Source organism: Fusarium oxysporum, chromosome XI (assembly GCF_013085055.1).
Source record: "Fusarium oxysporum Fo47 chromosome XI, complete sequence".
NCBI classification, from domain to species: Eukaryota; Fungi; Ascomycota; class Sordariomycetes; order Hypocreales; family Nectriaceae; genus Fusarium; species Fusarium oxysporum.
In genome coordinates this window covers 2,094,447-2,107,401 of record NC_072850.1, presented here as the reverse complement: position 1 = coordinate 2,107,401, position 12,955 = coordinate 2,094,447, and the positions used below count along the sequence as shown (strand labels likewise).

The 12,955-nt window shown below is 47.1% G+C and overlaps 5 protein-coding genes across 5 annotated transcripts; 3 read left to right on the top strand and 2 right to left on the bottom strand.

Annotated features, from left to right (window-relative positions):
• Positions 1-726: 726 nt before the first annotated feature.
• Positions 727-1,863, top strand: FOBCDRAFT_265605 (uncharacterized protein; the record flags this gene model as incomplete). The annotated part of the gene is made up of 3 exons (XM_031192903.3): positions 727-819; positions 868-939; positions 988-1,863. The coding sequence occupies 3 exons, from the start codon at positions 727-729 to the stop codon at positions 1,678-1,680; spliced, it is 858 nt and encodes a 285-aa protein (XP_031031749.2). The 3' UTR covers positions 1,681-1,863.
• Positions 1,864-2,425: 562 nt separating this feature from the next.
• Positions 2,426-4,242, top strand: FOBCDRAFT_233816 (P-loop containing nucleoside triphosphate hydrolase protein). The gene is made up of 9 exons (XM_031192902.3): positions 2,426-2,696; positions 2,756-2,916; positions 2,975-3,036; positions 3,090-3,125; positions 3,174-3,280; positions 3,336-3,699; positions 3,750-3,955; positions 4,011-4,047; positions 4,107-4,242. Exons 1-9 carry the CDS (start codon positions 2,484-2,486, stop codon positions 4,124-4,126), a joined length of 1,206 nt encoding a protein of 401 aa, XP_031031748.3. The 5' UTR covers positions 2,426-2,483; the 3' UTR covers positions 4,127-4,242.
• Positions 4,243-4,815: 573 nt separating this feature from the next.
• FOBCDRAFT_208703 (uncharacterized protein) lies at positions 4,816-5,172 on the bottom strand (the record flags this gene model as incomplete). Its single annotated transcript, XM_059609241.1, has 2 exons — positions 4,816-5,025; positions 5,074-5,172. The coding sequence occupies 2 exons, from the start codon at positions 5,170-5,172 to the stop codon at positions 4,816-4,818; spliced, it is 309 nt and encodes a 102-aa protein (XP_059468091.1).
• A 2,271-nt stretch (positions 5,173-7,443) lies between these two features.
• Positions 7,444-8,346, top strand: FOBCDRAFT_192527 (uncharacterized protein; the record flags this gene model as incomplete). The annotated part of the gene is made up of 1 exon (XM_031192901.2): positions 7,444-8,346. One exon carries the CDS (start codon positions 7,444-7,446, stop codon positions 8,344-8,346), a length of 903 nt encoding a protein of 300 aa, XP_031031747.2.
• Positions 8,347-9,183: 837 nt separating this feature from the next.
• On the bottom strand, positions 9,184-12,670 carry FOBCDRAFT_192524 (amino acid permease-domain-containing protein; the record flags this gene model as incomplete). The annotated part of the gene is made up of 4 exons (XM_031192900.3): positions 9,184-9,646; positions 9,700-10,867; positions 11,058-11,112; positions 11,468-12,670. 4 exons carry the CDS (start codon positions 12,668-12,670, stop codon positions 9,184-9,186), a joined length of 2,889 nt encoding a protein of 962 aa, XP_031031746.2.
• Positions 12,671-12,955: the final 285 nt, after the last annotated feature.

Sequence of the window (12,955 nt, the reverse complement as noted above, 5' to 3'; positions counted from 1 at the left end):
AACAGGGGTTAGTAATATTCTCAGGCAACGTGAGGCACTATACGTCGTAGCCGTCAGGGGTCGTGTCTTCTGGACCAATCATGTGAAACCAGCGAAACTTGTTTGAGTTTTATTTCCACCAATGGCGCGCCACCAACGACTTTGGCATGTCACTTCGCGTTTTCGCGTTTGGGCAAACAACGACCAGAGTCTTGGGTTTCGGCCGAGGCTGGAGTTTCATGATTGGCCGCTCTAACCGTCCCTACACCTTGACCCAAAGTTACCTAGTGGGAGGCCGACGAGGGTATCAAGGAGAAGAACCTTTTTCGTACACGGCGGTTATTCCGTTGTTGACTCAACAAAGCGGCAATGTCGGCATCATGTCCAACGAACCTTCAAACGCTATCGGTCTTGTCTTGGCGCTTGCGTTTGACGATTCTCTGAACTTGGGAGATCTAGGGGGAGATCTATTCTAAGACTCAAAGAATCTGGGGTTATCATCTCAAGTTAGACTCAACATACCCAATTCGAGCAGTATAAGAAGCTTGACATCTTCAGCCACAATCTTAATTCTTCAACCAACTCACATTTCCTTCTTCAATCATCTGAGCTTAGCTTTGCTTGACGCAAACGTTCTTCTCTTCTCATCAACTTTCAAGGCTAGTCCTACTTTTATTCTACATCACTCTCATTTTACCTGCCGGTCAGAAAACCACTTCTACACTTTTCCATCACTTCCAAGTCAAGATGTATTTCTCCAACGTTGTCGTCACTGTCCTCGCCGCTCAGGCTTTCTCTCAAGACAGCCGAGTTCCTCGCTCAAGCTTTGGACATGTTGCTGTAAGTTGCTCACCATGGTCATGATACTTTAAAGCTAACGTGAGCAAGGCTTTGATGGCTGCTGCAGCTCTCCCAGCAGACGCTCTCGCTCTCCCCATCTTCAGCGTTGAGAAACGAGAGGTTAGTCGTATTAATATCTACTAGTAGCGCTTCATCTAACAAGCATAGCCTCATCACCAAGGCGGACAGAACAAGCAGAACAACCAGGCCCAAGGCCAAAACAACCAGGCTCAGGGCAACCAAAACAACAACCAGGCTCAGGGCAACCAAAACAATAACCAGGCTCAGGGTCAGAACGCCAACAACAATGCTAACGCTGGCGCCAATGCCAACGCCAATGGATGCAACGCCAACAACAAGCGAGATGAGGAACTTGTAGCTCGTCACCACCAGGGCAACCAGGGAGGCAACGCCCAGGGTAATGCTAACGGCAACGCCAATGGTAATGCCAATGGTAACGGAGCTGCTGCCGCTGCCAATGACTGCAACAACAACAACAACAACAACAACAACGCCGCTGCCAACAACAACAATGCCGCTGCCAACAACGGCAATGCCAATGGCAACAACAACAAGCGTGATGAGGAACTAGTAGCCCGTCACCACCAAGGAGCAAAGAACAGGAACGGCAAGAACAACAAGCGGGAGGAGCTCTTTGCTCGTCACCATCAAGGGGCTCAAGGTGGCAACAAAGCCCAGGCCGCCGGCGCCAACCGCAATGGCCAGAACCGCAACAACGCTGCTGCCGCCGCCGCTAACGGGAACAACGCCGCCAATGCCAAGTGCAAGCGAGAGCTCGAGGCCCGACACCACCAAGGAGCTCAGGGCAAGCAAAACGCTCAAGCCGCTGGTTGCAACTAAGAAGATAAAATCTCATCAAAGTCTCTTGTAGACTTGGACATATATTAGCAAGACATGTAATGGTTGGTGTGAAGGGGGAGAGATTATGTCTTGGCTTGGAGTGATGGGGTGCTGGAAGTAATGGGCTGGCCCATGGATTCTGGTAATTAGAGTGCTAGTTAGAATAATAAGACTAGAGAGTTCGGTTCAACTTTGTTGCGAGACCTGTTGGTAAATCACCTAATGCCTGATCTAAAGGTCTTCTAAGTCTCTACTAAATTTACCTAAAGCTTTTCATCTCTTTGGATAGAGATTCTAAGTTTAGTACCCAAAGGTGGCTTGGCCGTGGCCGGAGATAATACTGTGGCCGTGCTAACAACGTTTCAACGTGGGCTCGCTTCCTAACCGAAGCTGAGTTAGGCTTAGTCCTGTCAGTTAACGGTATCTCCACCCCTACACTGAATCTTCAGGGTCCTTCACGTGATACCCCTCAGGAATACCTTCTTCCCTCGCAGGGCGATATGAAACCCGGTATAGACCAGACTGGGACCTCTCTGTAGATATCGCAACTAACATACTGTATTCGCTATTAAATGAACTCACTGGGTATCAATACTCAGCGTTTTCTCGTATTTTCTTGAGGTTACAGCGTATCAACGTGGCTTTTTACTAACTGGCCAGAACACTCTACACCCATGTCTTTAAAGTGGGCTATCAGGCCACTTCTGAAAAGTCTTCCTCACAATCCCATCCCTTGAACTCTCCAAGCAAAAACACCAACCAAAACATCTCATCTACAATCTTTGGAACTATCGAAGAAAACCATGCCTCCTAAGAAAGCCGAGCCCGTTATCGACAATGTCGTCGCCTTTGGTAGAGTTCGCAAGAACTTGAAGATGGGATGCGTTGGTCTTCCTAATGTTGGAAAATCGAGCTTGTTCAATCTCTTGACGGAGCAGAGCGCTGCGGCGGAGAATTATCCTTTCTGTACAATTGAGCCTAATGAGGCGAGATGTGCTGTTCCTGATGCGAGATATGTAAGTTGAGATGCTGCGAAATAACGGTGAGCGGAAGGCTAATATTGGTTGGAACTTAGGACTTTCTTTGTGACCTCTGGAAGCCTCCTTCTATGTACCCTGCTTATCTTCAGGTCACCGACATTGCTGGTCTGATCAAGGGTGCTTCTCAGGGAGAAGGTCTTGGAAATGCCTTCTTGTCACACATTCAGGCTGTTGACGGCATGTTCCATATTGTCAGGTACGCTTCGGGACGAACAGAGCCGTGGGGGGACCAGCTGACTTGGCTCGATTAACAGAGCTTTCGATAACGATCAGGTCTTGCACGTCGACGACTCGATTGACCCTGTTCGAGACTTGGGTTAGTTCAGCACAGCATGACGAGGTAACTGAACTGACTAATGATTCATATAGACACCATTCAAAGCGAGCTCTGCAAAAAGGATCTCGGTATGTACCTTCTCTTCGGTAACGAAATAAAACTAACACCGATCTTAGACATTCTCGCGAAGCAAATCGTCGCCGAGGAGCTGATCGTCAAAAAAGCTGGTGGCAAGTACAAGATGTTGCCTCTTTTCACTGAGACAACAACCAAGATCAAAGAAGTCAGTGGAAAGCAAATGACAATTAGGAAATGGGAAGAAGACTGACACGAAATAGATGCTGGAAAAGGACCAACCAGTTCGAGATGGAAGCTGGACACCTGCTGAGATCGCCCTCATCAACGAGAAGATCCAACTCATCACCACCAAGCCAGTCATTTATCTCGTCAACTTGACAATGAAGGACTACCTTCGACAGAAGTGCAAGTACCTTCCTGGTATTGCCAAGTGGGTTACTGAGCATGGTGGTACTCCCCGTGACATCATTCCCTTTTCGATTGAGTTCGAAGAGAAGCTGCACAGCTTGAAGGATGACCCTGACGCTCAGGCTGAGTTCCTCAAGGACATCAAGGTCAAGTCAAAGTTGGATAAAATTATCACCGAAGGCTTCACAAAGCTCGGACTACAATACTACTTCACAGGTATGTTCAAATCTTCCGACAGGGTACAGTCAACGCTGACTTGGATGTAGCTGGTGAGAAGGAGATCCGATGCTGGACTATTCCCAGGGGCTGCTTGGCACCGCAAGCCGCTGGCGCTATCCACAGTGACTTCGAGAGAGGCTTTATCAAGGCTGAGGTTGTCGCTTATCAAGACTTCCATGATCTTTGCGAAGGACAAAAGTCTATGGGTCCCATCAAAGCCGCTGGCAAGTACCGTCAAGAAGGAAAATCATATGTAAGTGCACGCAACTCGACTCACACCACATAAAGCTCACTCTTGTTCTCTGCAGGTTGTTCAAGATGGAGATATCATCCACTTCCAGTTCAGTAAGCAATACTCCCCATGATGCCTCGGTCTTCTGTTGTATGCTGACTGTCTTTACTAGACGTTTCGAATAAGAAATAAGTCTATTATAACTTTGGAAAAGACTCATGAAGTTGCAAGTTGAAAAGAATTCAGGCCTCTACGATAACTTATAGATTAGACACTAAAAGAATACACAAAGTGCGTTTAATTTCCAATAGGATGTCTCCAGTTTCTGTTTTATATGTCTTCGCTGAAAATTGCAACATAAGACTCCAACATCACTAGAAGAAGAGTCTAGCGTCACTGACATAACGACAGATGTCAGTGAGTAATAATAACACCAACCACTGACAGACCATGGTGAATTGTAAATCACCACATTATATCCCAGTATTACTATTTCTATATCCCAGAATCAACATTAAATCCATAAACATGGGGGAAACAGTGAACATGGTCGAGCACTATGAACAATCTTAGGGTTCTGGTACATCAGCTGCCACATATAGGCATAAATAACTAGCCATTACTTAAACTATGTATTATAAAGAACTAATAATTTTAACTTTCGAATCCCTAGAGTATAATATAGGTTATATTAAACATTTTAGGCTTGCAAATTATCAAGTTCTATCCATACTGTTTAACTCCTTGCGCCTTAATGATCTCCTGGTATGTCCCTGGCGGATAGCCATCCCTGGCTAAACTGCATCAATTAGAGCCTGAGTGTTCTGGCTAGAACCTGCATCGAACGCAACATTATTCTTTCTTATTCAAGTTCTAGCAGTTTAAATCTTTTCACCTGTCCATGGTTTGTCAACATGGACGTCCTTCTTCGGGCATTTCGAAGATAACATCTGGAAAGCATCGAAAGTCTGTCCGGACCACGATCGACTTCTACCTTGCGCGATGACCACTAGCATCTCATTTGCAACGCCAGCAACAGCATCGTGCAAGAAGTCAGAACAGCCTGGGCGTTGGTGTAACTTAACAATCCACTATTGAGCATAAACAAAGCTTGATACATTCTTTCAAAATTAATTTACCTCAATATCCTCCGGCTCTACCTGAACTGCATAACTCTCTTTATTAGGTTTTCTCTTAAAGGTGAAAAAAGTGTTGTTATTTGCACCGTTGATAAACATCGTGTTTCTTGCCTGGTCAAACTGTTCGACATACTGGGGTCCTCCCAGGAACCAGGGTATTAGCTCCAGAAACAAGCACCCCAGTGTTCAAATATGAAATTCTCTTGATACAGTCTCGCCTTCGATATCGCACTCAGCAGGGCGGTATCCCGGAGCTGGTGGCACCTTTTGGTTGAGAATGTTAGAGCGACTCTTCGCTGCCAAAAGTCGATAAGCTAAAGTCAGAGATGACAAGAACTATTTCATCTTTACTCCCTGATCTCTCAAAACAGATAATTGTATTGAAATTGATGTCCCGGTGTCTGCCGTAGTCACTGTTTGCTCCCAGTCCTGGATGCTTTAGGTTGTGGATGGATTAGAGTGTACCAATCAGCCTTCCCAGTTAATTAGATATCCAGAATGTTGCCTCCTTGTGTTTGGGGGATTCAATCTTTCCTAATTACTCGCCGAGATTATAAATCGCGCTTGGGAAAATGAAACTCCGTTCTTCTGCGCAGCGAAAAGCACATAGGAGGGCCACTAGTTGGGGATGCGTGAGTCCGTTGAAATGCTCGAGCATCTTCTACTCCTCATGGAATTTCAACACATTGCCATAGCCCGTGTTGTGAAGGTTCTTGATTGCAAACTTCATACGATAAAGGTCGATGTTGTCTTTGATCTGCCAGCTTCAATTGGCTGGAAAATGGTAATCTCAGGTTCGTTACTTACACTTGTCAATAGCTGTTAATATGAGTAATGGCGTTTCGGAGATCGACGCTACGGTTTGCAAGTGCCTTTATATAGGTAGCTGGCGTTCCTTCAAAGGATTGTCTACTGTTAAAATAAAATATGGTCTATTAATTCTGTATTAATATGAATCAAAATATTCTTCTCTCTGAGGTCTTGCGGCCTTTGAAGCGCGCACAACATGGGTAAATTAGGTCCTGTTGGAGGATAGACCAGGTTGTTCTCAATCCTGATGGGCAGTTGTTGGTCGTTAAATCCTGTCTTTGCAAAATGCCGAACATTACCGCAGAATTCCTGTCATACGAGCAGTGCGAAAACCTTATCTCTTCACCGAGAACTGCAATATAAGACTATGGCGTCACTGGCATAAGGATCTGGCACCATGAACAGAAAAGTCTAGTATCACTGGCCGAAGGGTCTAGCATCACTGGCAGAAGGGTTTAGCAACGGCCAAGGTATTTACATCAAAGTCCAGTGCAGCCTTCTGTTTCAAATTTCAATCAGAATAACCTCCGTCATTACAAACAGCTGACCTTCTCCGTTACAATCACAAATCACTACCCTCCTACTATAATGGCAATTGAAATTGTCCGTGCGAACTCAACAGAGCAAAACGCCCTAGAGACGTTTTTAACCACCATATTTGATCAACGAAGTGTAACGGTAGAGGTACGATATTCCCAACTTATGTTCAAGAGGTACAAGGGTATTGATTACATATGTAATGGGATCGGGGGGGATTTCATTGTAAGCTTCCAAGACGTCTTACTGAGGTCAGTGAACCCTAAGCTGGCTGTGATTCTTATCTGACACGAAAAAGATGAAAAGAATAGGATGGAGGAAGCCGTGACGATGGATAGCCTATGATGGTTTGGCCGCAACTATAAGTATTTGACGACTAATACTTCAACTCAACTTCTACTTGAGCAGTTACATGCTGCAGATTTCAAATTCTTTACCCTTGGGACTTCTCAGGCTGTATTCATAGTATTTAGTAAGGGGTTGCAATCGATATCTGCAAGCCAGACTGAGTTGTGAATCCTGACAGGCAGCTGTTGGCTGTCCAATCTTGCCTTTGTAAAATGGCTGATATCAGCGCAGCGTACTTATGAATAGACGCACTTACCAACGTGCGTAGAAGTTTAAGTCCAAGATATCTTAGAGTCACTCAGCATAATTATTTAGACCCCCCAGACTAAGTATTCTCTTATAGCATTTACTCACATGTCCATCGCTGGTATATGTATTTTGCCATTGGCACCTTCACTAAGCAAGTCCGGTCTTCGACGCTGCGCACAATCAACCCGCTATGAGCAGATAGGATAGGTATAAGTGATCCAGTACCTGTGTAAGCACAGGATGATGATTACCCGTATAGGAAGGAGCTTGAGATCTGGGATAACGAATGAGTCACAGGTAAGATCGTTGGTCGCTTATAAATAGTGTAAGCGTGTACCGCTTGACGTTGCGAAGGTCGAAATCCTTAAATAATCATCTACCCAAATCTTGCGTCTAAAAATTTGTTGTTAGCAGATTCTCATTGATATGACAGCCCCGACACACTCTCAAGCGACATGGCAAGCCTTGCCATTGTCAATCGCTCCCTCAATAGCGTCTCACTCCCTGTCAACGCCAGAGTCCCTGCAAATTGAGATTGATCAAACAACTCACCGGCTTGAGCTCCTCAACTTCTTTCATATTCCTGCTTCCTCTAATATTCTCGAGATTGGATGCGGCCAGGGAACATGCACTGTTGTCTTGGGGCATGTCATTGGGGAAGATGGCCACGTTGACGCCATCGACCCCGCAGCTCTTGATTACGGTGCACCATACACCCTCGGCCAAGCACAAGAACACATTACCAACGGCCCTTTAGGCGGTAGTGTAAAGTTTTGGCAGACCCAGCTCGAAGACTTTCTAAAAGAGACGGGGGACAAGAAATGGGATTATGCGGTCTTTGTGCACTGCTTATGGTATCTCGATGCACCTGAAACCCTCGCACGCATGCTCAAAGCGTTGAAGGGAAGGGTGAACAGAATCTGCATCGCTGAGTACGCTATGAAGGCATCTGAGCCAGCGGCCATCCCTCACGTTCTTGCTGCTTTGACGCGAGCTACACTTGAGGCCCAAAGGCCGGACAGCGAAGCGAACATTCGATGTCTGCTAAGCCCAATTGACATCAAGAATATCGCAGGAGATTCAGGCTGGAAAGTTGAGCGAGAGACGGAAATTGTGCCGCATGAGGGACTGCAAGATGGTGGCTGGGAAGTTGGGGATGTGAAAAGCAAGAGTTCTCTTGATGATATTGAGCAATATGTTGCGGACAGTAAGATGAAGGTTGTGCTTAGGAGTGGGAGAGAGGCGGTTGTAAGAGCTGTTGAAGGACTCGATGGTAAAAAGGTGCGGACCATGGATGTCTGGGCGGCAACGTTGGTTGGAACAGATTAAGAAATCTTGCCGTTTACTGTAACCAGCTATGGGGAGGATAGAAAGACCAAATGATGAGCTGGACGATTGATATAAAGAGAAGGTCTTATAGACATTTAAATAGACTATGAAACGGCCTGAACCTAAGAGCCAAGGCGCTTATGCGTTACGTTCTCTTGTTCCTAGGGCGCCATGTTTTAACTAGGACCTAGCAACACTGGCGCGAAATTTGTTGCGTTCTCTTTTAGCTCGTCGAGACAGGCGATATGTACCTGTCCACGGAGGTTTGCCGAAGAGGTACCAAAAGTCTAGCACTTTTGAAAGTGGTGCCATAGAATTCGATAAAATAAGACAAAAAAAAACGAACTTGGTTTCGATCCCCAGAGCATCCTTGTGCCAAAGGATGCGCCAACGGCGGCCTTGATATCGTAAAAGCCATTATGGAAAACGTGAGACCAGAAATCCGGCAAAAGTTACTGAAATATACTGACCATGTCGGAAAAAAACGCGCTGTTCTGGTGGCTCCACAAGCAAGCAGTCTTTTCATACCTCGTTGGCTTGGGAGCCGATATGAGGACAACAGGGCGGGATGGTAATAATCTGCTACGTGTAACAGCTGAGTTTTCGCACAAAGTGGAATTTGTCACAGAGAAGATCGAAACGATTCTTGGGTTGTCAGTACTCAAGGACATGCTTGGCGAAACGAACAAGGACGGGAGAACACCAAGGGAGGTGGCAGAATGCGGGCGGAATCCAAAAAAGGTGGAGTTTTTAGACGCAGTGATGAGAAGACTTGGTATGTTGGGTTCAAGAGAGTGAAAGTTCCAGACACTGGCTTTAATAACATTTCGTCTTTTCTTACGAGGACTGCTGCAAACCAACACCCTGCAACTTGAAGCCCTCCACAAAGCTCACTGGGGGTGTATATGCCCTTCTTCCGTGTGTCACATACGCAATGGCAGCAATGATAATAACACCAGCCCATATCAAAGGCGCCCAATTCGCTGAAGCTGTGTCAACAGGTAGGGTCAGTGGAAAACAGCAGAGAATGACAATGAACAAGCTGTAAAGCACAGAAAACGCATTAATCGCCAGTCCAAAGCGACCCAGACTCCAGCGAGCCGAAGGAAGCTGCTCGCCTCTGATGCGCTTAAGTAGTACGCAACCAATACTAAGGAGATAAGTGCTCATGATTCCGAGTGTAGATAGTGAAACGAGAACGGTGAAGGCGACGTCGGAGCCGATCTGGATGAGACTGAGGAGGGCGGCTCCAATGGACATTAGGTAGACTGCGTTGAACGGCATGTGCCATTTCTTGTCCCTATAGGTGCAGTTAGTACATGACTTGAATGATTAATAAATGAAACTACTCACATGTGTCCAATCCACTGAGAACCTGGGAGACCCTTATCTCTTGCAAACGCCCATGTCTCACGAGCACAGGTCGCAAGAGTCGTGATGTTGCCAAGGTAGACCAAAAGCCACAAGATGACGTTGAAGAACAAGTTCAGAGCTTGAGATCCAGTGCGATCGAAGAGGGCGATAAATGGCCAGTCTGCCTCAATGATGGGATCAAGCGGACCAATGCAGAAGAGCATGGTGATGAGCATGATGAAGCCGAAAAAGACGTTTCCGACATATGACCACCAAATAGCACGCGGCACAACGATTGAGGCATTCTTGACCTCTTCTGATAGATGGACAATACTGTCCGAACCGAAACAACACCAGAGAACGTAAATCTGAGATGATATATAGGCAAAGCCCATGTTATCCCACCCGCTCTGGTCAGTAAACTGCAGAAATACGTCGTGCGCATCATTCTTGTCGCAAAGAACCCAAAGAGGTATCATGACCGCGAAAAATCCCAGAAGATGGCCAATCAAACTCGCTGTCTCGAGCTGAGGGAAGAAAGCAGTACCCCAGGTGTTGAAGGCGATGGTAACAATGATAACAGCCCACATGATCAACGCAATCTGCCACGTTGTAAATGCAAAATCAGGCTTCGTAACGTTGATACAAGCCTGCACCTGAAAAGCGATAGTGTAGCAACTACTCGCAAAACTAGCCAGCCAACCCAGCGTCGTCATCCAGCCTGAAGCATACGAGAGAACCTTCTGATACTTTGGCGGTGAAAACTCGCTAACCCAATGATACTGCCCACCCGAAGTAGGCGCCATAGAAGCCATCTCCGCCAAACTCGCAACGACGGCAGAGTACGCAATGGTCGTGGTAACAAAACACCAGAAAACACCAGCATATCCACCGTTCGTGAAACCCGGCGCAAGGGAAATCAGCACAAATTCCCACGTCGCCATGTAAATAGCTACAAAGCCAATTGACGACCACAGCGAAAACGTTCGTTTGAACTGCTGTTTCTTGCCCAGGCGCTGCATGTCCAGGTGGTCTTGGTGATCGTTGTGAAAGCCATCTTGGTCGAGTTCTGTTTCTTCGGGGAGCAGTTTGTTCGCTTCTTTCGAGGGACCGACGGCAGCGGAGGGGTCTGTCGATGATTTGGATGAATCGTCGGCCATTTTTGCGACTGGAAAAGGGCAGTGAGGATGAGAAATTTAGGAATTAGGTGGCGAGGGCCATTTATTAGGTCGTACAGGGGAAGAGATTGAGCTTTATCCTTATCGAAGCCACCGATGGAAGCCCCGCTCCGTGAGAAAGGAGTACATTCATGCGTTAGGAGCTTGCAGGAGTTGTCACTAGTTCTCTAACTGGCTAACTGTAGCCTTTCGTATTTGTGACCAACCAATTTCGTCCCGGAGGCGGCCCGAGGGTCTAGATCCATTAAAATGCGTTACACTAAGATCAAACAAACGTAGATCGTCCGAAGCTGCGGGTCTGCTAAGGCTGAAACTGCTATTTGAGGAAGCTGGCAAACAGTCGCGGTTTCATTGGCGTTGCTGTTCACGGCAAACAACATCGATTGCATTGTGCAGTGAGGATCAGCTACTGATATTATTCGAATCACTGCCAATCGCCTTGAAAATATGAATTGATTGCAAAAGCGATGTTGTAACTACTCAGCCATGGCCGCTTCTCTTCTCTTGACCTTCTGGATTATTTGTACAAGTGGATTCTCTCTCGCCTCCTCTGGGGCTTCCTGTCCGATCTCCAATTTTGACCCACTCACCAAACCCTTGAGATATTCCTTCACCTCTGGACCTCTCCGCCAAGGTTGGTCCTCGGGTCTTTGAGTCGCATCGAAGGAATCCTCCTTCGAAGCGGGGCACTTGGTGAATGGACTCGCGCCTCTTTCGATCAAAAACTCCACCATCTCCCAATTCTTATAGTGGACAGCCTCACTTAGCGCTGAGCCAGCCGCGTAGGTAACGCCATTGATCTTTGCTCCGTGGTCCAAGAGCGCTTCCATCAGAGGTCGCCACTCTTTCTCTGCATTCGGAAGTTGGTGCTCATGAACTCGCGCAATAACCCCGTGCAGGGGACGTGAGTACTCTGGATGCGCTCCATGGTTGAGAAGCATTTGGATCACGACCATGGGACTCCTGGCTACAGTATGATCGAGAGCCAACCCGGAGGTTCGGTCCATCGGGGGTGTCGCCTTTTCACCCCAGCCTTGCGTTCTGCTGTCTGTAAACGGAGCGACGTCTGGGTCTGCACCATGTTCAAGAAGAAGGCGTGTTACATCTGGGTCTTGGACACAATGGTTTATCGCGACCCCGAAATAGCCGTCGAGGCTGGGGATTTGCTGGTTAGGATGATAACCGTGCTGAAGGTAAAGCTCAAATAGTGGAAGGGAAAGAATATAGCAAGCTTCTCGCACCACATCTCCCATCAAGGAAGCCCCTCCCTCTTCAAGTAGATACCGGACGATGTGGACTTGGTTCGCGCGCGCTGCAAAGACCAAGCCGTCTTGAATGCCTATTTGCTGCAGGACTTCCCTCCGCTCTTGATCTTCGATCCAACTCTTGACTTGGTCAAGCAGCCCTTTATCACAGGCCACCATAAAGGGTTTTATGGCGGGATACGGGCAATCTGCGGCCTGAATTCTGGAAAGCCAGAGGCTTGATGGCGGAAGAGGTGGCGGGAGTGGCGGCAGGACGAGATCTTTGAAGTAGTTTTCAATTTCGCGTCTCAACGGCTCGCGGGCAGCGTCTTCCCTGGCATTATCTCTGTCCATAATGTCTTCAAACGATTTGATATCAGACTGACTCCAGTCGCTTGAGTCGCGACTGTAGAGCTCTTTGAGACGTGCTTCATCTTCGTCGCTGCGTTGGAACGATTTCGGCTTGTACTGGTTCAGGGTGATAGTGGAGTATCGACATAACCCAGGTCTGGCGCCAGGACGTCTTGTATAGCGGTCGACGTAAGGCATTGCTGTTGTTATTCGAGAATTGGAATGACAGGCTTGGTTGTTGAAGCTGATGCGCATGTGCCGGCGTGTTGTTCTTTGTCGACTATGATAGACAGTCACCACGCTGGTTACAGGTTGCTTGAATAATAGGTCTCTCAACAGATGCTGCAAGTGGATATAGACAAGCCAAAGATTAGGTCATGCAGAAACATCAGATGATTCTGCAAATAGCATAGCGCCATTCTTTAGATTAAATGCGAGCATTGTATTCAGCGGCTCCAGAATTGACTGCTAGGCTGCAATGGA

Bases quoted from the DNA above. Each gene is read 5' to 3' on its own strand.
- FOBCDRAFT_233816 (XM_031192902.3), top strand. From the start codon at position 2,484: ATGCCTCCTAAGAAAGCCGAGCCCGTTATCGACAATGTCGTCGCCTTT. The intron at 3,956-4,010 runs GTAAGTGCACGC...TGTTCTCTGCAG, and splicing joins GTCAAGAAGGAAAATCATAT to GTTGTTCAAGATGGAGATAT. The intron at 4,048-4,106 runs GTAAGCAATACT...TGTCTTTACTAG, and splicing joins TATCATCCACTTCCAGTTCA to ACGTTTCGAATAAGAAATAA.